This window comes from Myodes glareolus, chromosome 10 (assembly GCF_982192425.1).
Source record: "Myodes glareolus chromosome 10, mMyoGla1.1, whole genome shotgun sequence".
In the NCBI taxonomy this organism is placed as follows: Eukaryota; Metazoa; Chordata; class Mammalia; order Rodentia; family Cricetidae; genus Myodes; species Myodes glareolus.
In genome coordinates, this window is record NC_142035.1 from 64,293,571 (window position 1) to 64,321,388 (window position 27,818).

Genomic DNA, 27,818 nt, shown 5'->3' on the forward strand with positions numbered 1-27,818 from the left:
CCGAAATAGGACAGTCTGCACTGTCACCAGCAACAGAATCGCAGCAGTTTCCTGACTGTGTCAGCACTTAGCATTTGCCACTTAAATCTCTGCTATGATCCTGTGCATTCAGGTTTTAATTTGCATTTCTCTGGTGATACTGTTACTTTTGTTTTGTCTTCTGGGGAAGGTCTTATCAAGAACAAACATGAGTTTGTTAAGATTAGCAAGAAGAAACTCCAGGGAGTGGGAAAACATGCGCTTCCTTGTTTTTATGTGGTCTTCTGGGGCTGTGAGCATGTTACCTCCTATCTGTCCTTTTGAGGATTCCAGTGATAGTGAAATAGAGTCCACATCTTGTCCTCATGCTCTGAATATCTATTTGAAAGCCCTATCTCGATACTGGTAGGCCTCATTTATCCCCTTACCTGTAATTCATCTTTCACTGTACATAATTTCAATTTTCCAATTAACCAGAAATATAAAATTCCCCCTAAATAAGCTATTTATGGGTTTCAAATTGCATGCTGTTCAAGATAGTGCAGTGGAATCCTGTGTAAGCTCTGTTCTGACCCACTCGCATCCTGAATTGTCCCTTTGTGCAGTATTTCAACGCTGGATACTCTACCTGCCTTTGACTGCTTAGCAGTCATCCAATTTTTAAAATTCTAGAGTGAATAAACTTAACTTGTACAGCTTCTAAGAATATGTGACCTGGATTTCCAGGTATCTGACAATATTCCATTCTACTTCTTTAGCTTCTTTTCCGTAAAATTGTTTACTTAATTATTGTATATTAATAAATGAGGTAAATTCTTTTGGGTTTTTAAATAATTATTTTTTGTTACTTTTACTTAATTTTTAGGTTTTACTCACTACTTTTTAGTACTTTTCACAGGTATCTATTACTAAGTAGTTAGTCTAGAAACTGGACATCATTTAGAGTAAATTTGTATGGGGTTGAAGGTGCATAGCTTAGTGGTATAACTCATACGTAAATGCAGGAGGCCAAGCCAGATTTACTCCACAGGAAATCCAACCCAAAGTTCTGAAATAAAACATTTATACATTTAGTTGTTTAAATCTCCAAGCCAGGTTTTCTTGTGGCTGTCGATTTGCTTTCCAGTCACGAAGAACCATCTCAGTGTGATTTATTTTTATTATGGATGATATAATATTGATCAGTTAGCGTGAGTTTAAGGTATTTAGACAAATACTTTTAATATAGTGGTTTTCCCCTTATAGGAAATAAAATTATACCCCCTCTTATGTAAAAAGATAACTCTAAAAATCAGATTGAAGTAATGTTTACATTTGACTCTATATATTTGTAAGGTTTTATCTTATGCACAGTATGCCAAAATAGAAGATTTCATTTCTTTCCATGCCTTTGCTCTAATGTTGTACTGTATTTCCAAGATGACTTGGGAGCCACCTTCCAGAGTTCGGATCCTGATACCGTATAGTACTTAGAAATTGAATATTCTGTAAAAGTTTCCTTCAACCCTCTACTTCAGATTTCTGATTTGTTAATCAAAAGTAAAAAAAAAAAACCACTATATATATACATACACACACACACACACATATATACATATATTTATATATCTCTTTAGAGTTTGTTTATTAACTGAATGATTGCTAGCAATGCTCTCACACCTAGAGTGATTTGTCAATAGCGAGTGGCAGAAATCATGCTTTTGATGAAGACTATGTTTCTGATTCTTAGGAAATCCTATTCCTAGAGACCACTGTAACCAGTAAAAAAGAAAATAACTTCAGTGGACTATCTTCTATCACATAGTAGATAATTTTCATTTATAAGCTGGTAGGTGATCAAAGGTGTGTATAGAAAACTTGAAGTTATTAAATTATTGTCTTCCATAATAGCTAATTGTCAAAGTAAGATTAATTGTCAAGTTAACACACCTGAGAAGAGGAAATTTCAACTGAAAAATTTCCTTCATCAGATTAGCCTGTAGCCATGTCCATGGTGTCATTTTCTTGATAAATCCCAGGTGGCCTGGGATTTATAAGAAAGGTAGCCAAGGAAGTCAAGGGAAACAAGCCAGTAAGCAGCCTTTCTCTGAGGCCTCAGCCTTGGCCTTTGCCTCCAGGTTCCTGTTTAGTTCCTGTCTTGGTTTCCCTCAATGGACTTTGTCCTGTAAGCCAAATAAATCTTTTTCTCCCTAAGTTGCTTTTGATCCTGGTGTTTATTCCTGCAACAAAAAGCAATAGAAAACTAATTTTCCATGCCAATTTACTTTGAGACAGAGATCTGGAATACAGATATGTGCTTTCTGCACATGTCCTGTGTCTTTGATGGCATTTATTAAAAATATTAGCATTTAATATGATAAGCTGTGTAAAATGTTACCCTCCCCATTTGACCTTTGAAAGCCTGAATGAAATACAAGGTAGAGGGAAAAAGAATTCCTCCATCCTTCACCACCTGTGAGCTGACATCATTCTTGCCTTGCCATTTTAGCTCCTCATTCTCCACTCTTTAGACTTGGGTGAAAATCCACGTCAGCTCTCTGATTAGAAGAACCATTACCTCTCTGGCTGTCAGTCCTTCAGACTGATGTCTTGTCTTCCTTGGTTCTTGGCTTTTAGATGGTAAACTATGGAACTTCTCAGCCCCTGTTATCATGTAAGCCAGTATATTATAGCAAGTCACTTTATATATCTATATGTATAGTATATATGAATAGGCATATATATTTTTATAGACTTATGCTTGTATACATACAGACATGCACACCTTACATTTTTCTCGGAAAACTTAATATGATCATATATTTGATGTTGATCATGACAAGTCGCATTGAAAATTACCCTGGGAAAATAGTTGAATTTGCTCTAGAAAACTACTTAAATGGTCTGCTTTGTTTCTTTGTCTGTAAGTCTAGTTGCTATCCTGTTGACCAACCTACATAGCCAGCTAATCTTATTTGCTTTACTCTAGATAGTACATGATTATGCTGCATTAACTTTCTCTTGCCTGTTGTCATACAGCCTTTTATAAGTCTTCATTTTTTCGCTCTTGAACATGTGTGTGCATGTGTCTTTAAATTTTCTAAGCAAGCTGAGATAGCACAATGTGTTTAAGCAATGTAACTTTAGTCAGAATTCACATTCTTCCAGATACATTTTTTCCAAATGGAAAGATGGCTCAACGTTTTTCTATTATTATTTTAGATGAACTGTTCTGCAATATGTTGTTGATATCATACTGAAGTAAATACTGTACGCTTATGTCTCTCCGGGACCTTCATGGAAATGAGATGCATGTCTCAGGAGGCTATCTCAGAGAGGAGAAATTCTGAATAAAATAGCTGAATGAAGAAGCACACATAAATTTATTACAAGAATGTATTCTTTTATATAATCCTAGACGTAAAGAAAATGAGATGTTGCTACAACAGATTGCTATCACTATGTGACTCTTGTGTGGTCACATATGGCTTGAAAGCATCGTAGTTTATAATTGTTCCTTTTTTGGTCAAATAGACTCAAGGAATTTTGTGTTACATTGAGTGGTATAGCATATTTGCGTGTCTTGTATCCTTATTCATTGAGTCTACTACAAACCACTCTCTTTATAGCTAACAATTCAGCTATTCTCTTCTGCTCTGCTCCCTCCCCCAGTGGAGTAGAAGGAGCCACAGGACTCTCAGACTTTGCTGCTAAGTGAAGTGCAAATTAGGACAAAGACTGACATGTAGTTGAAAAAGCACCAGTGAGCCTGGTATAGATTTAGGCTGAGTAAGGAGGTAATTACTCAAATAGTCTTCTTTTAGCCGTGGGCTCTTTTTTTTTAAGTTTGGGTGCCCTTCTGCATAAAGGGCTTTGCTTCTGGGCTTACGTATTTTCAGTAGGTTTTATAAAGTTGATTTTCCAAAAATACTTTTGCTACTTTTTTCAGTGGTAGTCATTATAAGCTTTTTAAAAAAATATTGTGTATTGTGTGGATGTCATTGAGATTATGAGCTCATATTTTTAGAAATTTAGCAACTGAAATATCTCTGTTCCTGAAGTGTAGCATTACTGTCCTCAGCTAGACTTCTTCATTCGCCTTTTCTGACAGTAATTTCCTCTCCCTATCACTTTTATCTCTTTTATTGTGAAACTTTGTTTGACATAATAAATATTTTTTAAACTAGTGCTTTATTGCTTAAGCTCATTAGTAGCTCCCAGTGTTTTATATGATTGACAACTCATTTGGTGGAAGATAGTGATGGTTGGACTGTAAGGGTCCTGAACTGAGAAACAGAAATCTGCGTGTGAGCTTCAAAGTCACCTGCTCATGTCACCATTGTCCAGATAGAACAATGATGCAGTAAAAGGCTGGTTAACCACAGGTTCATTTTGAGTATGTCCGGTGAGGCAATGTGAATGATGGGACTTCATGAACTCAGTGAAGAATATTCAAACATTTGGCCTTAACACACAGGGCAGTGAAAGGTGGAAACAGACACTTCACTTCATATCCCGATAAGAGACTGGTGAAGGCATGGAATTTGGTGGAAGCAAAAGGGGTAATAGAATTGGTGATTTGTATAAATGGGAAAATTAGATTTGCTGTGGAGATAGCTGATGTCCATAGATAATCTATACTGATAAATTAGCAGGAATCGGTACCAGGCTTTCTTGTGGTCTTCCAGCCAGTTCCCGAATCATGACATGGAGACTTAAATGGAGGTTAAAATGCTCAACTTTATACTCATTTCTTGCCTGCTCTTCTAACTTTACCTGTTTCTCTTTATCTGTGTTTTGCCTCTGGGCTTTTTATCTTTATTTCTGTGTGTCTTTCTTTTACTGCTACTTGTATCTCACTGGTGGCTGCCTGGCTTCTGGCCCCGGGTGTGTCCCTGTTTTTCTCCTTTGTTCTCTTCATTCTTCTCCCTAGTCTAGATTTCTCCTCTTACTTAGTCTCTCTGTCCACCAGCCCTGCCTATCACTTTCCTACCTAGCTATTGACTGGCCAGCTTTTATTAGACCAATTAGCTGCTTTAGGTAGGCAAGGTGAAACAGATGCAATACACTTTGATATAATAGCAAATACTGCATAAACAAATGTAACACATCTTTGCCTAGTTAATGTAACAGTCCACAACAGGAATCACCCGGTCATTACAGTTATTTTGTCAAAGAAGAGTAAGACAGTTTACTGTTTATTAATTTGACATAATAATATTTTCTGATATAAAATTTCTGTACTGTGGTAACACATAAATAAACCAAATCACCTTTACTATGAATTTTTAAATTCTAAAGACATAATATGTCTCAAATGGGCTTTTCCTACCACCCATGGAACATTTTTTACTCTATTGCTAACTAGCTGTATGACTTTCAACAGTTATTTGACTTTTCTATACTTAAGCTTGTGCATTGTTATGACTACAATAATTGTAATATCTAGCATAAAGGAATATTTTAAATATTAAATATTAAAAGACAACTGACAAGAAAAATGAAGGATGAAGACTGTCATCTATAAGCAAAACAAGGGGCCTTGGTAGAAATCAGTACTACCAGCAAATAAGATCTCAGACTAGCCTGTGAGCAGATCCACTTATGTAGCTATGGCAACTGAGACCATCACTCTCCATCAAGCAGTCTATAAGGAAGTGAACTCTATGCAGTTACCTGGGTTTAGAAGTAGAACTTGTCCAGGTAAGACTCCAGATGAGGACTGCCTGTCTGGCAGCATGAGTGTGAGTTCCTGAAGAGACTTTGCCCCAGAGTTCTCCAGCCATGCTGGGCTTGGATTGCTTAAGCAGAGAACTTGTGAAATAATACATTATTTAAGCCAGTGAATGAAGTCATCTCTAATGTAGTAATAGGTGACTTTATCAGCCCATTTTCTATTGTAACAGAATACAAAGAACTGGCTATATATAAAAAAGGAGATTTACTTAACTTTAGTTTTAGAGGTATAAATATTAGATTGGACAGCCACATCTGTCTGGTGTCTGTTGGAGGTTATGTGCTATGTATATCAGTGGTAGAACTCTGAAGAAAAAAAGGGGCATCTGAATTACAGTGGTGAACCTATTCCTACAAAGAAAACATTAATCCACTCAGTACCCTAAACACCACTTACAGGACTGTTATAACCATTTCGTTGGGAATAAAACCTTTTTATGAGATTGGTAAAGCCATATCCAAACTACAACCATTACTAAAACATCCACATTTAGAAATTAATAGTTGCCCTGCACATATGCATACTCAACCAACTGCCAAAGGAAAACATAAGAAAATAAAATAGGATCTGTCTGAATGTGTATAGACTTCCTTGTCATTCCTGAAACAATAAACAGTATACTGGGATATCTACTTACCTAATATTAGGTATATAAATACTCGAGATGCTTTTGTGGTTGTAGGAGGTTATGCATAATTTATATAGAAACAGTGAGGTATACAAAGGATTTTAGCATCTCAAATTTTTCTACCTAAACAGATCCTGCATCTATATATCGTCAGTCTTGGTCCATACTTCACATTAGGAAACCATCAATCTACTTTCTTATGTATAGATTTGCCTTTTCTCAACATTTCAAGTAAATGAGCCCTCCCAGTACAGGATACTTTACCTGACATCTTTAAACATTGTGCTTTTAAAGTTCATGATTGGTGTACACAGCATTTCATCCCTTCCTACTGCTGAACTGTATTCTGCTGCACAGATACATTTCTTATGTCCAGTCACCCATTAGTGGACAATTAAGTCATTTTTCAGTTTTTTAAAATTATTTTTAAATAATTCTATAAGTATTCACATATAAGAAAGGGAGTTTTTTGTTTCTGAGTAGATAACATGAAATAATTGGTTATGCTGTGGCAAGTTTATCCTTAGAAAACTGCCAAATATTTCAAATATGACTTACTGTTTAAAAATTCTTTTGAAAATATTTTTTAAGATTTGGCTTTATTTTTGTGAATAAGTGATTTGCCTACTTGTATATTGTACACCTTATGCATGCCTAGTGCCGTTGGAGATCAGAAGAGGACACTGTATTCCCTAGAATTGAAGATGTAGACAGTTGTGAGCCACCATGTGAATGCTGGAAAATGAACTTGGGTCCTCTGTAAGAACAGCAAGTGCTCTTAACCACTAAACCACCTCTCCACCCACTCCCATTTTGAATTCTAACCCTTTTGTGGATAAGGGATGTAGTTTTCTCAATCAGCACACATTATGGTTAATTTCCTTGAGGTTAAACATAGATTTTTTAAATAGTTTTAATTTGTTATCATTGCTGAGTATATTTTTATATGCATGTTACCCCTCCTATTCTTTAGTGAAATATGTATTGAAATTTTTGCTCAATTATGAATCACTTGTATTCTTATATTCCAGACAAGATGGTCTTTATGTAGGTATCCCTTGGATTATGGTGGGTTTACAACCAGATAAACTCAACAAGTTGAAAATATCATGAAAAGAATATGTTTAAAATATTAACTACCAAGCACCATAGCCAAGTGCACAGTATACTGTAGACTACTAGTGGTCTGCCCTTCCAGCAATGAGAGAAACTAGGAGCTGAGACTCTCTGACACTGCTGGACATCATTAGAGCGTATCCTCCTTCATGCCATTTTCCTGGGAAAAGATCAAAATCAAATGATGCTTACAAGTGAAAGTGCAATGCCTTTGTACCCACAAAATCAGCAGTACTGAAGTAAGTAATAATATAGGGACTGTCTGTATACAAAACTTCTTATCAGGAATACGATTTTGTTCTCAGTTCATAGCTTATCTTTTCATTTTCTTAGCAGTGTCTTTTAGAAATGCATTTCTAAACCTTTGATGAAATCTAACTTGTTAGATTTTCTTTTGCTTTCCTTTTATGAATTATGCTGTGGTTAATTTTTCTAAGCAATAAATGTCAATTTTTCTTTATGTTAATGTTAGAGTGCTTTTTAAAAAAATAAGTCCAGCTAATGGACTGAACACCAAATTTGAGATTTCAGAGGCCCCCATGTGTTCTCAGAAGGACATTCACTGTGTATGCAGCTGGTGTAACATACTACAGAGCATTAGGTACTGTGGGTTTCATGGCAGTGCTATACTTGAGGAGAATGTAAATTTATTAGGTCTTGGGAAGCATGCTTATGCCAAACTCAGTTTATTTTTTTCATATATTTATTTATAGTTTGATTGACTTGTGTATTTCACTTTATTTTATTTTTGTAATGCTGGGGATTGAACCCAGGACTTTGAATATGCAAGCATCCCTGCCATCCTCCAAATAGAATTTCAAAGAAGTTATCATTTAATCTTGCTGATGAGAGTCTTCCCAATGTAGGATTTCCTTAAAGAATTTTCTGTAATCAGTGCTCTGTAAATGCTGTTGTTTTCAAATAGGAAACCATACAGATGTCTAAATGTCTTCAAATAATTGCCTAATTTAGGTAAGACATTATTTTCCATAATGTGGGTATAAACCTGGTGTCTTAAATCTACCCTAAGGATAAAATTAAAAATTTCCCGAATTAACTTCTTGTCATATATCATGTCCCCCATTTAAAATTTGTTTCATTTTTCTTTTAAAGTTAAGGTTTATCAAAGTTTAATACTGATTTACTTCAATCATTGCTTGCCAATTAAATTTTATCATCGTAGTCCTTAAAAACAAGTAATAGTTACTGTATTGTAACAATCTGTTATGTACTTCATGGTAGAGTACTTGGGACTCACTCAGTAAATTATAAAGAAAGAAAATTTGTTCTTACAGTTCTAGAGGACAGGACACTTGACTGTCAGTGTGCTAGCATCTGATAAGGCCTTTTGTGCCATTTGACACAGTGGAGGGCCTTAGGCTGAGAGGGAATGAGAGAGAGGAAGAGTCTAGGAAACTGCCTGTTCTTCTAACCACTCCAGGACAATGGTAATCCAGTACCTTTCAGTTCACTTTAGTTTGTTAAATTCAAAACCATACCAGCTGTTTGGGAAGATAGTGTATAAAACCCAATAGTAAGTATATTATTTAAATAAGCAACATCACTTTTCTTTGACCTAATTTTAAAAGAGTATTTTATTGTGTGCATGGGTGTGTGCTTGTGGTTGTGTCAGAAGATCAAGAACAGGGCATCAAATTCCTAAAGCTGAAGGTTCAGGTAGTTGGAAGCCTCCTGATAGGAATGGAACTCAGTTTCTATGTGATTATTTCGGAAGTCTGTGCGGCCAGGAAGAAACAAGCAGCTCTTACAACAAATTGACACTCAAATGTGGTTGACTAAATCCACATAAAACCTGAGAAAGCTTCAAAGGGAATCTTAGACACAAAAGAACAGAGTTGGGCATGGTTTGGTAGCAGCATTTTCTTGGGTGGGCTCTGCCAGCACAAACTCTGATGAGGTCCGTCTATGGAACGTTTAAATGGATTTGTGAGAGAGTGCTACAACTTGCTTAATGGCAACATAGATCGGCTGTGTGCCTAAAAATGGGGCTCTCAGAGGCAGCAAACAACTCTGTCATGGTGGACTGGATGGGGCAAGCAGTGACACCGCTTAAATTCATAAAAAGGGCTTAGCATTTTAAGAAGCTCTTCTGGTCACGAAAGGATTACAGATATGCAATAAAGACAAATCCAAATGGAAGAGATCTCTAAATGGGTCACAGTGTGTTTAAAAAATGTACGTAGGCTTGGGAGAAATAAAAAAAGTATAAAAAGTTAAGTAAGTGGTTTACACAAAAAAGTCTTTTAAAAGACAATACAGACAGTCATGGATTAAAAGGAGTAAAGAAAAAAAGCCACATAAAGATAAAAAAATTCACAGAGAGTCTGGAATATGTATATTATTATGTTTTCTTTGAATTTTTTGACTGTGAAGGCTGCTAAGCTAACCCAAAATATATATCTTAAAGGTGTCTTGATTTCAAAGTAAGGATATGTTGCTTTGGAAAAGAGTTTTTTTTTTCTCACAGAAGATGAGAACCTGTGGATTAATTCCAGACTAATGTGGTTTAATGGACCACAACCCCACCAAGAGGTCACCATGAACACCTCCAAAAAATTACTTCGCTCACTAAACAGCAGGAAGCAGTTTTGAGAAAACTACACCCAAATTCCCAAGTATTGTTTATAAATTTTTGTTTACAGTTCAAGGGGGATATGCTATAGAGATTTGAAATGGTATGGATCTTGCTTTATTGATACAAATTTTAGAGTAATTTTGTTACATGTATATTTCTGCTCTTGATTAAGGTATTGTGTCTGCAGCTCATTTAAAAGTATAATTTATAATTAAATATAGGTTAATAGATAATAGTCAAGTTTATAGCCATGTTAATTAGATTTTCTAGATGTATAGAAATGTATTTCAGATGGATAGTCATTCTTCAAACTTTTCAAAGACAGTATATGGCATTTGAATGTTTTAAGAACTTAGGACTTTTCATGACAATGAGACACATCTGCTCCTGGCAGCACCAAATTACTTCAAGAGGAAGATGGGCATCAGAGAAGTTCCTTATGGAGTTTGTTAGCCATTTAGGCAAGAAACTGCTCTTGCCTAGACTGTTTGGTAATATCCTGAGTGAACTGGACATACAGGACCCACAGATAAATGACTGCTGAAGTTGTCTAAAGATGAGACTGTCCTTCAGGGTTTCCGCTTCATGAAAGAGTCTGCCAGACATTCTACAGGACACACAAAAATGTGACTGACAAACTATCAATATAGGAGGAATTGTCTTTGAAATTTCCTGCTTCATGGAAAAGTCTGCAGAATATGTAGGCTGAAGATGGATGCCCCAACGGTACAGAAGAACTTTGGGTGACTATCCAGGCAGTCTCTGTCATTTCTAGAGTTTTGGAAGTTGCTTACAATGCACTTCCAGGTTACTTACGTAATGTTATATCCTTCTGGAGTCTTCGATGGAGTTGAAGAATTTATAGCTATAGTTATAGTTTTCCTTAGTTATGATAAAAGATAAAGTAGATATAAATATTATAACTATAATTCTTTTTTAAATTTCCCAGTTATTAACAATGAAGCAATTTATTTGTTTCTGTTTTTTTTCCTTTTTTTCTTTTTTTGATTGATTTTTGTTGAACTCTTGCTTGATAACTGTTTTGTTATATGTAATTTTACTATATTAAAGTTAAAACCTTCCTTTTTATTTAAATAGAAAAGGAGAGATGATGTGGGATTTCCCTCTGTATGTTGTGATTACCATTAATGGATAAAGAAACTGCTTTGAACCTATGGCAGGACAGAATTTAACTAGGTGGGGAAAACTGAATGCTGGGAGGAAGAAGGCAGAATCAAGAAGAAGCCAATAAGCTGCTACCAGAGACAGACATGCAGAAGCTTTGTCAGTAAGCCTCTGCCACATGGTGATACACAGATTAATAGAAATGGGTTAAATTAATATGTAAGAGTTAGCCAATAAGAAGCTAAAACTAATAGACAAAGCAGTGATTTAAATAATACAGTTTCTGTGTGATTATTTCAGGGCTGAGCAGCCAGGAACCAACAAGCAACCTCTTAACAACAGTCCTCTGCAAAAGCAGCAAGTGCTCTTAACCATTGAACCATCTATTTTGTCCCTTGGCTAATTTGAAAGGACAGACTTAATGTTGTTACTAGATTAAAATTGAAATATTTTTATTACTTTTAAAGGAAATTTTAAAATGTTTTCTAGTGATAACTTGTAAATCTGACAAGTCATGGTACTTTTATTTGGGTAATATATTAACATCTAAGCATATGTACAATTGTGGTTTGCAAAGAGAAAGACTTGATATTGTGAGATATGCAGGTACCAAGGAAGCCATTAATCCTTAAAACCCATGTTGTAAAAGAAGACCAGAAATCTGTGGAGATTGCTAGTGGCAGCCACTTCTTGACCAGTTTGATTTTTATCTCATAACCCCAAAATAGTTTTAAGTTACTGTTTGATGAACTCTAATTTATAGAAGTCGTAGTGAATTGTTAATCTAGTTTTAATCAAGGTTGGTTTTTAGTAGATCACAATTTCGCAAAGTATATCCTAAAAAAGAATCTTGTTCTGAACAGTTAAGAAAGGCACACCACTTTCTCTGCATCTCACAGACCTCCTGATTAAACAGTGACATCATTGGATCGATGTTAATGCTGTCACTGTGTTGAGGATCAAACCTTAAATGCAGTCATCCCATGTTCACAAATGTGAAGAAACATGAAACGAGTCACTTTCCTTTGTTACAGTGAGTACCTGGTGTTCAGAAGCCTGTTTGTGTATAATCAGATGTGCAGGATTCTCCTCTGGGATTGGTCTGCTTACTGAATGTTGCACTTGGTAGGGAGGAGTGAGAATCTTGTCACAGCTGAAATGTTCTCTGATCACAATAGTGGAGCAGAATAAAGATGGTGGGGTATTAATTTGAAACTTCTTTTGTCAGAAGGTTTAGGATTTCTGTTCTGCTTTATAAATTGATTGTTCATAGCTTTTGCCCATTATGTCTTTCAAAGATAATTTTCTATTCTTTTCAGATTTAGTTAGTTCCTTGCAGTGAAAACTGATATATCAGTTTATAAAATAACTGTCTTTTATAGTTAAAGCAATCTTAATTAGAAATCTGAGAATGCTTTGAAAATTGTAATATTCTCTGAAAGTTTAAGGGTTTTTCAGAATCTAGAATTAGAGCAGGGGCTTTTCAATCCTCTTATTAAAATAGACAAGACTTTGATAATGGGCATTGTTTAATCTGTTAATACTGCAAATGATTCATTGTTCATTGTTGCAAGTTAAAGCAATCTTAATTAATTTAAAGTTTTGCTGTAGTTTTTGTCTATCTCAGATATGAAAGAAAACTGATGAAATTGTGTATGGTTCATTTGAGGGAGTAGGAAGAATGGTGCAGATACATGATCTTGAATTCATATGTATTTTTCTCAATAATCACAGAGTACCATTCTATGTTGTGTAAGTGTGAGAAACATTGATCTGAATTCTTATACACAGAAATCTCACTGAGAAGGCTTTTTAAAGAATCCTTATATTTTCAATGTTTTTTATATTGAGTCATTTATATATATTTGTTATGTGTGTGTTTACATGTATATGGAAAAAATTATCTTAGTCTTCTCTATATAACATATTTCCTTAAAAATGTAAAAGGTAATTTAGATGTTGAACGTAACATTCTTTTCAGACATTTCTTCATTGGTAGGCAGCTCTGTTTAGTTCTAGCTTATCAGTAACCTTTGCACATAATGTGATATTGTCTGAATGTCTTACTTTGTTCAGGCTTCCCTGGCACTGATGAAGCCTAAGGCTGCTGTTTCTTTGAGTTACTGATAATTTTTTATCTGATTAACTGACACATTTAGTTGAAATCAGACACAGCCCTTAGGCTGGGCATGGATTTAATTTAAAAAGTATCAAAGGTTTACTCTGTGTGCTATTTAATCATCATGTTTATCAGGCAAAGAGAAATTACCGGAAGGACCATAGGGAGAGGGTTATCTTAAGGAGCGGTAGCTTGGGAAATTGATAATGGCTACAAGGTAATTTACTGCTAACTTTTACATTCATTAATATAACATTTCCCGCTAATAATTACAGTGTGTGTAATATACTAATTAAATTGAAAGCATTATCACTAATTTTCTTTTTGCTGAACCCTAAGATAGCTTGACAAGAAGTGAGAATGTGAAACTGAAGAAAGTCTATATAGTCTCACCAATTTAAACAGTTGAATACTTGGACAGCTAAAATATTTTTAGAGATGGAAAATGAAACCCTACAAGTCTTTAGAAGAATTCATGATAGGTTGCAATGAGAAAATGAAATTTCCAAATGAATGTAATCACTATGTATTTTAGGTTTGTCAAATAATACACTGGTCTGACCTGTAACAGTCATACATCTACCAGAAGCCCATGCATCACTATCTTTGGTAGGGATAGTGACACCACTCTAGTGAATGAATATGCCTGCTTGATGGAATACACTGAGGCTATGGGCCTTTGCAGTACCCATGTTTTTATATGGCTCTTAACACTGCAACATAATTCATTTTCTACTTGAAAACCTCATACTACAAAACAAAGCTTAGTATCCAAGCTAATATTTAAGAGAAACCCTATCTTCCTCAAAGATTCCTTAACAAAACACTAGTAAATAATCTAAAGGGGGATGCATTTCAAATTTTATATAATTTGGACAATAAATGTTATGCTTTGTATGGTTATACATAATTGTACATTTTAATCTAGCAGTAGCCTCCAGGGTTTCCTCCCACTTTCATTAATGATATGCATAGGGTTAATAAAATCTAAAATAATATAATTATTTTTGTGTGTGTAAAGTATAAAACCCATGAGAAGACTTGTCTTCATGGATATAAATATTGTGCCATTTTCTAAATGCCTCTTGCCACAAATCACCAAAAACATTTCTCTTCTTTTGTTTGTTGAAAGTCTTATGTTGTACTCATTTTAAAAACAGAGAAGTTTAGAAGTTTCCTTGGAAATAAATACTTAATATTAGAATAATAGATAGGAAAAGAGCCCTAAACCCCTTATATTCCACTAACGACACTGGAATCTGGAAAAATTAGACACTGGTTAATCTGCCACAGCTAGACATGATCACAAATATGTGTATGTAAACATGCATGTGGAAACCTGAGGACAACCTGAAATGTCATTCCTCAGGGGCCTCCCAGCTTTTATTTGAGACAGGGTATCTCACTGACCTGAAGCATAACTGCGTAGGCTAGGCTTCCTGTGTAGAGAGTTCCAGAAATCTATCTTTGCCTTTCATCTCATCATGAGGGATTACAGTGTGGGACAATGCTTTCAGGACAAGCATTTTCCTGAGTTAGCCATCTTCTAGCCTCCTCTTAAAATGTTTGTTGAGATTTACAGTTACTTTTTCTCTGCCACTTTAACCTCATGTTTAGCTTTCTTACTCTTTTTAACCCAGTCATTTCACATTAATTTTTGGTCCATCTTATACTTCACTGATTACTTATGTGATACTTATGTTAATGCTTAACATATTAGATGTTATAATAATGGTAAAATTTTGGTGTAAGCATTCCTTTTTCCCCACCCCACATCTGTTGTCATTTGTCTTTGCTTGTTTGTTTGTTAGTTTGTTTGTTTTATCGTACCCATTCTTACTGGAGTAAGAGGAAATCTCAAAATAGCTTTTATTTGCCTTTCCTGATGGCAAGAATGTTTTGTTTTGTTTTCCTTTGTTAAATCCCTTTCACGACTTGTTTGGTTTTTTAGTTGTTTGTTCGTTTGTTGTTGTTGTTGGTAGTGGTGGTGGTCTACATTTTTCCTTTCATTGGAAATAGATTCTTTTCTCACATAATATATCCTACTTATGGTTCCCCTCCCTCTAACTCATCCCAGTTCTTCTTCACTTATGTTTCTAAACTGTTTCTTGGGGACTGAATTCCTTCTTTGAGAACTCTCTTTAGTTCCATGTCTTAGTTATTTTTAAACTGCTGTGATGAGACACTATGCTCAAGACAACTTATAAAGAAAGCATATAATTTGAGACATAGTTTCAAAATGTGACTCTGTTACTCTCGTGGTAGGGATCATGGCAGCAGGCAGGCAGGCATGGTGATATAGCAAAAGCTGAGAGCTTACATCTGATCCACAAGCATGAGGCTCAGAAAGAGAGAGTTAATTGGCTATGGCTTGGGCTTTTGAAACCTCAGTGCCAACCCCTAGTGATACACCTTTTTCAACAAGGCCACATCTCCTACGCCTTCCCAAAGAGTTTCACCAACTGGGAAACAAAATTTTATTCAAATATATGAGCCTATAGGGGCCATTATCATTTAAACCACAACACATATTTTAATTGGTTATTTTCTCAGTGTTTAATATATATATATTAATTTTTAGCTCTTGTATTATAGACATTGACCCTCTATATACTGATTATGTAGTAAACTTGTTTTCCCCTTCTGTCTGCTCCATCTTCACTCAAATGCTGATGTCTTTGACTCTTCACAAGCTTTCTTTTCTTTATTTTATTTTTTAAAAAGAAAGCAAACTATTTTGTGAAACACATTAAGGAGTATAGGTATTAACTCTACTTGGAAGATCTGATAGAATTCTGCATTGAAACCATCTGGGCCAGGGCTTTTTTTGGTAGGGAGGCTTTTGATGACAGCTTCTATTTCCTCGCGACTTACAGGTCTATTTAAACTGTTCACCTGATCTTGACTTAATTTTGGTAAATTGTATTTATCTAAAAAAGTGTCCATTTCTTCCACATTTTCTAATTTTGTGGCATACAGGCCTTTGTAGTAAGATCTAACGATTCTCTGAATTTCCTCTGTGTCTGTGGTTATGTCCCCCTTTTCATTTCTGATCTTATTAATTTGCATGTTCTCTCTCTGCCATTTGATTAGTTTGGATAGTGGTTTATCAATCTTGTTGATTTTCTCCAGGAACCAGCTTTTTGTTTCATTGATTCTTTGGATTGTTTTCTGTGTTTCTATTTTGTTGATTTCAGCCCTCAGTTTGATTATTTCCGGTCTTCTACTCCTCCTGGGTGAGTCTGCTTCTTTTTTTCTAGAGCTTTCAGGTATGCTGTTAAGTCTCTAATGTGTGCTTTCTCCGTTTTCATTATGTGGGCACTTAGTGCTATGAACTTTCCTCTTAGCACTACTTTCATAGTGTCCCATAGGTTTGAGTATGTTGTGTCTTTATTTTCGTTGAATTCAAGGAAGACTTTAATTTCTCTCTTTATTTCTTCCTTGACCCAGGGATGGTTCAGTAGTTGACTCTTCAGTTTCCATGAGTTTGTAGGCTTTCTGGGGTTAGAATTATTGTTGAATTCTAACTTTATTACATGGTGATCTGATAGTACACAGGTGATTACTACAATTTCTTTATATCTATGAATGTTTACTTTGTTACCAATTATGTGATCAATTTTTGAGAAGGTTCCATGAGATGCTGAGAAGAATGTATATTCTTTTCTGTTTGGGTGGAATGTTCTATAGATGTCTGTTAGGTTCATTTGGTTCATTACATCTGTCAGTTCTCTTATTTCTCTGTTAAGTTTCTGTCTGGTTGACCTGTCCATTGGTGAGAGAGGAGTGTTGAAATAACCCACTATTAGAGTATGGGGTTTGATGTATGTTCTGAGTTCTAGTAATGTTTCTTTTACATATGTGGATGTTTTTATATTAGCAATAAACTGCCTTATTCTATCAACAAAAATGCCTTGGGCCTTAAAGAAAAATACTTAATTCTTTCTTTTCAGACTGATAATGTAAAAGTTTGGCCTGAAATGATGTCACACTATCACACATCAGGTGGAAAAGCAGAAGTAAAATAATGCAATGTTTGTTTTTAGATGGAAGTCACTGACAAATTGTTTTATCTACTGCAATTTTAGACAGTAAATTTTATCTACTTTGTCATTTAGTTTTCTGCCTTAACAACTTTTTTCCTTATTTCTTTGAGAAATCTCATAAAACAAGATGATAATACTGCAAATTAGTGACCTAATATTCTGTCTTGAGCTCAGTGTTTAATGGGACAATGCCAGATGGTGATCATTTTCCATTTTAGAATGTTTCTATTGATCATGCTAAGAAAAATAATATTTTTAACATAACAAAATTTTTTAGTGAACTTTATTTGGGAGTTCTAAATGTCGCATTCAAAATTATTTCACTTAAATGGTATGTTACTGTGGTTCTCTTTATTTGTCTAGAATAAATGAAGAATTAGAAGCTTAAAGAAAAAAACATATGGTACATAACCAGTCATATTCATATCTGGTTTAGTTATCTAGGCCACAGGACATCATTGACATTCATAAGGGTTCCTTTCATACTCAGTAATGGTATGTTGCCAGAAGTCCAAATATTGCCACTTAGAAGATAATGCAAGAGTTTGTCTTTAATGAGTGAATCATATTAAAAATTTTAGAATGCCTTTCAGATAAAAAAAAACTTTAAATTCAGCAGATCATTTTTTTCTCAACAGGCAAGAACTCATTAGCAGAATAATCCTGATAACTGAGACATTTTTCAAAGAAAACAGTATCTCTGATAGATGCAACATACATATTTTCTCAACTTTAGAATAATTAGGGTACATTTTCATTGACAAAAATAGACATTTTAGTTCCAATTCAGGGAGCTTCATGAGCCAAATATTCAACACTGAGTCCAGTGAATATTAATGAGCAAACTCTTAACTTAGTTCTGTATTTGTACCTTTAAACCCGCCTAGATTCTGTTTAAGATTATCCCTATTGATGTATAACCATCTGTCTTCATCATTGTAATCCCTGTCTAGAGCTTTGTATATGAATAAGAACACAAGCATTAGCTACATATCACAGAAGAGTACACATCCAACCTTGAATGTAGATATTCTTGGTGCACTCTTTTTAAGAGTATTTAACAATTCTTGAATACTAGGTCATAAACTCTGATAAGTAGATCCATGTTTATACGTCTCTCCATGCTTAAAATAACACCAGTGGTGTCACAGAATCTTTTACTTGCTTTATATGGATGGTTCAGCAGGAGCTACCAAGTGGAGACTGACAATTAGACCTGTTCATATTTATGTTAACATAAATGGTAGCACATAAGTTATTTATAGTTTTACAGCCATATTTTTTCCTTTGGGGTTTTATATATAGATGCTATGCCAAGGAGAATACAGGAAAACAGTAGACAATTCTGAATGTCTAGTATTTGGAATATAATTTTTATATTTAAAAATAAATAGTTCCTGAGTTAAATTTAATGGTATATGCCTGATCCAACACCTTGGAGGTGGAGGATCAGAGGAGCTCAAGGACAACCTGAGCTTCATAAGCCCTTGCTTCAAGAAACCAAAATTAGAGTAGTTCATGATGTTACTCTCCATCGACGTAGCTCTTGTTTATAGTTCATTAAGTGCTACATAGACATGTCAACAGTCATTCTATTCCTCTATATTCATGACCACAAGATTTTAATTCCCTAAGAATACCCACTCTGATATTTTTAAATGTTTCTCCTTTCATAATATAGTATGGAACACTGATTATCCTAATGTCGTTATGGGCAAGTGCCCTGCCCAGTGTTAATGGTATTGTAAGAGCAAGCCATATCCAAAGTTTCACTTCTGTCAAGATGTACCAGGTGCTATGATCTGCCTCTGGCTTGGGATGGAAGAAGGCAATAATCGATGAATTCATAATTTGTGGTTACATGGTGTCAGATGTATATGTGCAATTCATTTCCAAAGCTCTGGAGATGCCTGATTTGTGCCAACAAATACATGGTAGAGTTTCATTTCAAGTGAGGCTCTACCCTCTTCTTGTCTTCCAAATCAACAAGTTGTCCTGTGCTGGGGCTGACAGACTCCAGACAGGTATGCCTGGTGCCTTTGGGAAGGCCCATTAAACAGTGCCAAGGATTCGCATTAGCCAGGTCATCATGTTCAGTTACACCAAGCCACAGAATAAGGAGCATGTGTTTGAGTCTTTGCATAGAGCCAAGTTCAAGTTCCCTGGCTGCCTGAACATCCACATCTCAAAGAAGTGGAGCTTCACCAAGTATAATGCATATGAATTTGAAGACAGGTTGCTAAGAAGTAGTTCATTCTTAATGGCTATAGAGGCAAATATATCCCCTGTCATAGTCCCTTAGACTAGTAGTGAGCCTTGCATTCCTGAAGACTTCTTGAGTGCTCTCCTGTACTTACCAAATCATGTTCAGTAATAAATCTCACATCTACATACAGTGTGCTAATATATGTATATATACATATATGTGTGTGTGTGTGTGTAACATATTAGAATTTTAAAATTGGTGTTGGTAAATCTGTGAGTAATTTTGCCTCCCAACATGCCAGGATATAGAATAAAGAAATGAATGTATATTTACATGTAAATTTTTGAGTGATTTTCCTATGATTAAGAAAATAATAATGTAATATTTGAGATATTTGTGCAAATTTTAGTCTTATCTTCTTTAGATAGTATTTTAGACTTAATTGTGTCCCCACAAAATTTTTGCATTGAAGTTCTAACTCTAACCTGGTGAGTAAACTCCAGCCCTCTGAATTTGCATTTTAAATATATGCATATTTTGTGCCTTACTTTATGAGTGGGAAAAAAAATTTCTTCAGAAATTGACTCTCAGTTGTCTTCCAGATATGGCCATAAACTGAACTTGATTTTTGTATTTCTTAATATATTCTATGCATTAGTTCCTTGTCTGGAGAATAGCTGGCATAGTTTGTCTTCCATTCTATGTGCTGCCTCTTCACTGTTGGTCGTTCCCGTTTCTGTCCAGAGCCTTTTAATTTCATGCAGTCTTATTTACTGGTTTTGGGGGATTTTCTTCTGCTTTTGAAGTTCTTTACAGAAAGCTCTTGCCTATGCCTATACCTTGTCTTTGTTTCCATAATTAACAATGCACTACACATGCATTTAAATATGCAAATATAATATAAAGTGTACACACACACACACACACATATATATATATATAATCAAGTGCTTTATAATTTATTAGGTTAGAACTTCTGAGATACAAAACAGGAAGAGAACTGAAAAGCTTATCTTTTGGTACCTTCCCTACTATATGATCTATTAATGAGGAATATAGTGACTTTTAGGGAAAGAAAATGTTTAGGAAGGTTAAAGAACGGTTAAGAGCTTCACAAACTGCTGATAAGGGAAATATAGGAAATAATCATTTTATTTTGGGGCAGTTTGAAAAGATCGTTTTCTATCATTTTAGTGGGTATATTCTAAATTCTTCAAAGGCAGGAAAAATTCTTTGTTTATTTACTATAGTATCCTTTTAGGACAAACTGTTATTTCAGCATGTTAGGATTATTTTGTTGTGCCTGGAAGCATGATTTGTTTTCTGTGAAACACTCTTACTTCTGTTGTTGAATTACCATGATTGGTAAACCAATGTATTACCAATGATGTTATCTCTCTGAAGCGATTTCTTCTATCAGTTTTTATGCTAAGATGGATTTTCTCTTACAAGTAGTCAGAGAATTTCTACTCAGAGCCATATGAATAATTACCCCATCATTCCCTTCGTATCTCTGTCATAGATAACATTTCCCTGGTTCATATCTATGGTGTGTATTGTTCCTCCCTTGGTTAACTATATTTCACTTCTTTACATTAAGTCTCATTTTAGAACTGTTCTTTTACATTCCTAAGTTTTCTGTATCAGTCTTTATCCTTGATTGATCTTTTCTACCTTTTAATTCATTCTTGCCTCAGTCCCTCTGCAAACATGATTATGAGTGATTTTACATTCTCCTTCGTAAACTCATAAGTATACTCATAAAAAGTCTTTAACCCACTGGACCATGCTGGTACTGTCACTTGTGACTGTGTTGGCGATAATCCATTCCTTCTATATATGTTAGGATTCTTTATTACTGTGTGACACTAGGTAGTGCCTCAATGTTTTCTGCACTCTACACGCCTCTGCACTGCTCATCTTTTTCTGATACAGAGATCAGAAACCATATCTGATGGTACTAGTGTGTAAATTTTAGAAATTACTCAAGCTAATATTGTCCTTGCTAGAATTTCAGTGTCATTAAGTATATAAATATGAAAACATTTTGGAACTGCTTCTAAGTCTTTTCTTTCTCAATGACAATAGGTCTGTAGTTAAAAATTCAAGTAAAGGAATAATTACTTTTTTGCTACTAGGAGGATGATTACAATGTATGTACAGATAATTGTCCTAAATGTGTATTTGCAGGTAATTACTTTGATTTGAACGTGGCTTCTTAGATAATATGCAGTTCATGTGTAATTTTCAGAGTATGATACAAACCACATGCCTATTTTTTAAGTTTAAATGTTTTTCTTTTATTTTCAGGAAAAAGAAGAAATAGAAGGGGTTTCTGTAGGTGCTATACTCTCTGATTATCAACGTGTGCGAGTAGAAAATGTGTAAGAGAACATCAATCTTTCTAATATTTTAAAAACATAAATAATTTAAAAATCGGGATTGGGGTTGAGGGCTAAATTTAGTATCTGAATGTGTGCTCAGAATGTGAAAAGCCAGAATTATAATTCCAAGATCTTCCAATGGGGAGGACATAATAGTGGATAAGTAGCCTGCATTGGCCATATGCTGTGACCAGATTGGTGCCTAGCCCAATTGTCATGAGAGAGACATCATCTAGCAACTGATGGAGGTAGTTGCAGAGACCCACAGGCAATTACTAAGCAGAGTTCTGGGGTCCTGTGGAGGAGGAGGAAAAAGAAGTGTAGGACCCAGAGGGCTGTAGGATACCACGAGAAGACTCACAGAATCAACTAACCTAGGCTCCAAGGGGCTCACAGAGACTGAATGAACAACCAGAGAGCCTGCGTGAGACTGGCCTAGGCCCACTGCATGTATGTTACAGTTGTATAATTGGGTCCTCTTGTGGAACTCCTAACAGCAGGAACAGGGGTTGTTTCTGACTCTTGCTGCCTTTTGGGACCCTACTTCTTATATTGGGTCACCTTTCCCGGCCTTAATACTTGAGAAGATGCTTAGTATTACTGCAACTTGATATGCCATGTTTTGTTGATATTCATGAGAGACCTGCCTTTTTCTAGAGGGAGACAGAAGAAGAGAGGATGGGGGAGACTGGGAAGGGAGAATGGAGGGCTGCAGCCTGAATATAAAATAAATAGATGAAATTTTAAAAGAATATAAAAATAAATAAATAAAAAGCATTATTAATGAATTAAAAAAATTGTACCCAAATCACAAGCACATGTTACGAATGCTCTATAGAGCTAAACATATGTTTACCTAATTAACAAAAGCCATATTTGTTTTCTATTTTTTAAAATTCTTTTGAGATATTCATGTGTGTATACAACTAAATATTACCATAACCCCAGTATTTCCTCCTACAAACTCTGCTCAGAACCACACAAGTGTGCATCTCTTCAGTAGCACAGCATCTGAATAGAACCCCATTAGTTCCCCTGCTCCATCTCTTCAGTAGCACTGAGTCTGAATAGTGCTGTTTATGTGCTTTCACTGCGTGCTGCTCCACCGGAGCATGAGCAGCTGTCCAATGACCATATCCTCTGGATAAGCCAAGTCGTCTTAGAGAGTTTCGTCTAAATCAAGAACATAAATAAATAATGATGGCCTAACGTATAGGTAATACATCTCTATTAGCAAATCAGTTGTTCTGAAACCTAGGCAAACTGTTTCAAAACAGTTAGAAATCTTTCACTTCCTCTTCCCCCTTGACTTTTAGTGTATAGAGAATCTGATAAACTTGTAATGCATGAAATCATCACACCCTTCCCATTGAACTATGCCTTTCCCTATTTTCCAACCTATGGAAGTATTGAAAATGGGAATAATTATTAATTGTCATGGGATGCTTTTTGACACTGATTTCTAAGCTTAAAGTCTTACTAAAGTTGATTATTTCCAGTCTTCCTGGAGATTGATTTTTTTATGTTTGTGTACAGTCCATAAAAATTTAAATGTGCAAAGCATTTTTAAATTTTTACCATGTTTTTTTTTCATTGTGTTTGTGACTGTGTGGATGATGTATGCATCCCGTGGTGCACAGGACATGGAGTTCAAAGGACAATTTGTGGGAGATGTTTCTCTCCTTCCACCGTGGGATTTCCAGAAATGAACTCAGATAGCAAGTGCCTTTATCCCTAGAGCCACCTCTCTGGCTTCACAAGGCATTTTAAAAAAATAAGAGTAGGAAGAGGAGAAAGAGCATTTTAAAAGTTAAAATCATTGGAAGAAGCATAATGTTTAAAATCAAATTGCTGGGGACCCTAATATGTTAATTTTCCCTTTTTCCTTTGTAGATGTAAACGGCTTAATCTTCAGCCTTTGACTTACTTATGGCAGAGAAACCAGGAAGACTTGCTCCGAGAGATGATAGCCTCTAACATTGAAGCCATTATCATCAAAGTAGCAGCTTTGGGTATGGAACCAAGTTTTCAAACCTGTTGTCTACTACCACATAAATAATCCAAGGCCACATATTACATATGCGCTGAAGAGGGGTCAATGATTTAGTTATAAACATGTGGAGTCACAAATGTTAAGTAAGCACTGTGTGTGTGTGTGTGTGTGTGTGTGTGTGTGTGTGTGTGTGTGTATGAGAGAGAGAGAGAGAGAGAGAGAGAGAGAGAGAGAGAGAGAAAGAGAGAGAACATTTTAAAACTGCCCTTTATATATGTGCAAAGACAGTGGTAGTGAACAGCTATCTCATTTGAAGTATATACTTAACAATAAAAAACTGATATTATGGTTTTCTAAGTTTCTATGTAATTTGGAATTAAGGGTAATGTAAAACAGAAAATACAGGAGTTGTTAGGGGCAGTTTGTTTGGTGTTTTTCCAGTTTGCCACTATTACAGCAGTGCTGTTCATATTCTTCTGGTTTTTTCTTCACTCTCTGATAGTACACTTTGAAACAGAAAACTTGTAAATTTTGGTTTAGTTCAGTGCGTTCATTTTTGTAGATTTATCCTTTGATAATCGTATTAAGAAACCACTGCCTCTACCTTTTTAAACTTAAAGCACTTCATACCCTTGACTTTTTTGGTTATACTAATGATTTCATGCTCTTTTTCCTGGCCCACTGTTATCTAAACTTGTCTTTACATCTGTTGTTTTGGTCCAGAGGTCCCTGCCAAAGTAGAATTGTGTAATCACTCTTTATTTCCTAAAAATGTTCTCTGAAGAAAATTAACTTACTTGTGTTGACATTTGTAACAAGCATGGTCACAAATGATCTGATCAACAAAATGGGAATTCTGCTTTGGTGTGGGAAGTCCTGTTGTATACGTGTTGCTTTTATTGGTTAATGAATAAAGAAAATCCTCAGCCTGTGATAGGGTAGAGTAGAGCTGGGCAAGAAAAACTAAACTGAATGCTGGGAGAAAGAAGGCAGAGTGAGGAGAAGCCATGTATCCCTGCTGGAGACAGACTCAGGATGCCGGATGGAACTTTACCCGGTAAGCTACAGCCATGTGGCGATACACAGATTAATAGAAATGAGTTAAATTAAGATGTAAGAGTTAGCCAATAAGAAGCTAGAGCTAATGGACCAAGCAGTGATTTAATTAATACAGTTTCTGTGTGGTTATCTCAAGGCTGAGCAGCCGGGAACAAACAAGTAGCCTCCTACAACACTACTTTTTGTCAATGCTCGTATGGCCTACACTGCTGGGAGACGTCCTGATGACAATAATAAGTGTTTGATTCATTTTCTTCACCCTGTTTAGGATTTTTTGCATTCATGTTTGTAAGTAGACTGATCTAGAATTTTCTTTCATGGTAGTGACAGGTGTGGGTAATGTGACTTCATGACACAAGCTTTGATGTGCTTCCTCCTTTTCTGTTTGCTGAAGGATTCCCTATGAGACTAATATTAATTCTTCCTTTGTATTCCAAAGTGCTGATTACTTAAGCCATCTGGACATGGAAATTTCCTTGGGGTAAACTTTTATTAGAGATTCTTTTTCTCTGTTACTTTATCAGTGTTTTTTTTCTCTTTTTCTGTTTTTTTATTCTATATAATCGTTTTTCTTTTTTTATTGTTTTATTGAGCTATACATTTTTCTCCACTCCCTTCCCTACCTTGCTTATATTCTTCTGCCTTCTCCTGTGACCCTCATGCTCTCAATTTACTCAGGAGATCTTGTCTTTTTCACCTTCCTATGTAGATCAATGTATCTTAGGGTCCTCTTTGTGGTCTATCTTCTTTGGGATTGTGGCATGTAGGCTTGTTTTTCTTTGCTTTATGTCTAAAAGCCACTTACGAGTGAAGACATATTATATTTGTCTTTCTGGGTCTGGGTTACCTCACTCAGTATGGTTTTTTCTAGATCCATCTATTTGTCTGCAAATTTCAAGATGCCATTATTTTTTATCGCTGTGTAGTAGTAATCCATTGTGTAAATGTACCACATTCTACAGTAGTGTGTTTATTTCTCGTAAAGTGAGTTTTCCTCAAAACTTTTCTTTTTAAAATACTTTCTAAATGTTGATTATAGGGATAAGCTGATCTGTAGTAAGTACCAGCATAGCCAGGCCTACAAAGTGAATTCCTGTGTAAAATGAACAAGATCAACCTACTACTAATTGTACATGGATTTATGTTGTCAGAGACTTTCCCTGTAGAAATCCCTTTGTTTTCAAATACTTCAACCTCACCGTGTAAGTTTCCTGACACTGGTGACTAAACGGCTTCAGTTAGTTTTCCGTGCTTACTTTGTCCTCAGCTCTCTTCTGCTTGACACTCATCTTGGAAGGATTCTGTAGTTGAGCTTTGCTTTTTCACTTTCAACTGGATTCAGATTTGTATAATCAGCTTATTATTTTTCTGAATTATAGAAGGTATTTGATATGATTTTCCTTTTTTTGACTTTTTTACTAAACCTGCTTCCATTATGACATTTATTAGTTAACTACTTAAATATTACTTTTATTCTTGTCTAGTGGTTGCTGTACATGTACTTTATTTTCTTCCTGAACTTTTTATCGTTACCTTCCTTGCATTTTCATCTAGACGCATGTCTGTCCTTAGAGTGTATTATTTTGTTTCTATAACATTTATGTATATTGCCTATATTCTCCCCCTCACTATACTTTATTCCCCTCTAATGTTCTCGTTTAACTCTGTGAAAGCTTCCTACTGCCTCAATAACTCACTTTAATATTCCTCAATATAGCTTTCCTCAGTATGACTAAGTTTTCTTTCATTTGAAATCCATTTTCATGGTACTATGGCGAACACAGCATTTATCATCATTGTAACTATATTTTACCTAGCACAAGCCTTGAAATGTTGTGACTCATCTGCCTCATGATTTATATGTATATTTTTAAATTGTTTATATTTTACTTGTGTTTTTATGTCTGTTTTATGTAGGGGAATGGAGTGTCACAAGCTTGTGTGTTTGTTTGCTTACCAGCTAGCTTACTTCTTTTATCCAGGTCTTAATAACTGGTTCAGGCTGACGGAGTTCATAGTCATCCTTCCTGGGCCTGGGATTCAAGGTGCATACCGTACTGTTTTGTTCTCCATCTCACTAGTGGCCCGTTATTATTTTGATTTTTGTTACCTAGTTTATGTAGATAATATGTAGGTGCCCTAAAAGCTTAGCAGTAGTTCTGTGTGTCATTCCTTGTAGCATCTCATATTTTCCTTTGGATTGTGGTCTTATCCTGCCCATTGGTGTTTCCTACAAAGGCTTTCGAAGATAAGTGCATAAAGATTTTTCTTCTAATTTTTTTGTTTATTTTGTTTGTTTATTTATTTATTGTAGATGAGCTTTCTTTTTGATACATTCATAAAAAACATTTAAAATATTAAACTTGAAAGATGTAAGAAAGGCTTTTGTGATTGACATGGTGATGGCTTACACTGATGACTTAGAGTAGGTTTTCTAGAAGGAAATATTTCCACCAAACACTTTAAAACATAATTATAATGATGTTCACAAAGCCTAGCTTTATAAGGGTCTTAAAGAGCAAATACAACAATAGTTTTAGATGGCAATTTGATTAGAAATCAGTGATTTTATTTCATTTCTTTTTTAGTGCCAGTTTTTTTGCTTTTTTTTGTTTTTTTTTTTTTTATTTTAGAAAAAAACGATCTTATCAGTATGCGTTTCTCACCTGCCTTGGGCAGGTATAATTAGACACGAGCAAATTTAATGGAGCCAGTGTGCACTGGGGCCATTCAGCTGTGGTTCATAATTGCATTTTTTTTTTTAACCAAGGAGGTTGTTTAACATATCGAGTGGCAAAAAAAAAAAAATAAGTAAAGGTTTCCTGTTTATCTTTAGGTGAATTACCACTAC

The 27,818-nt window shown here is 35.2% G+C and overlaps 1 protein-coding gene and 1 pseudogene across 1 annotated transcript in view; both read left to right on the plus strand.

Moving 5' to 3' along the window:
* Dph6 (diphthamine biosynthesis 6) overlaps positions 1–27,818 on the plus strand; it is a 106,270-nt gene that overhangs the window by 49,242 nt on the left and 29,210 nt on the right. The window contains exons 4-5 of the mRNA XM_048459771.3: positions 21,842–21,915; positions 23,809–23,927. Coding sequence (XP_048315728.3) covers positions 21,842–21,915; positions 23,809–23,927 — 193 coding nt within the window. The remainder of the gene's footprint in view (positions 1–21,841; positions 21,916–23,808; positions 23,928–27,818) is intronic.
* LOC125416664 (large ribosomal subunit protein uL16-like) lies at positions 19,036–19,575 on the plus strand (annotated as a pseudogene).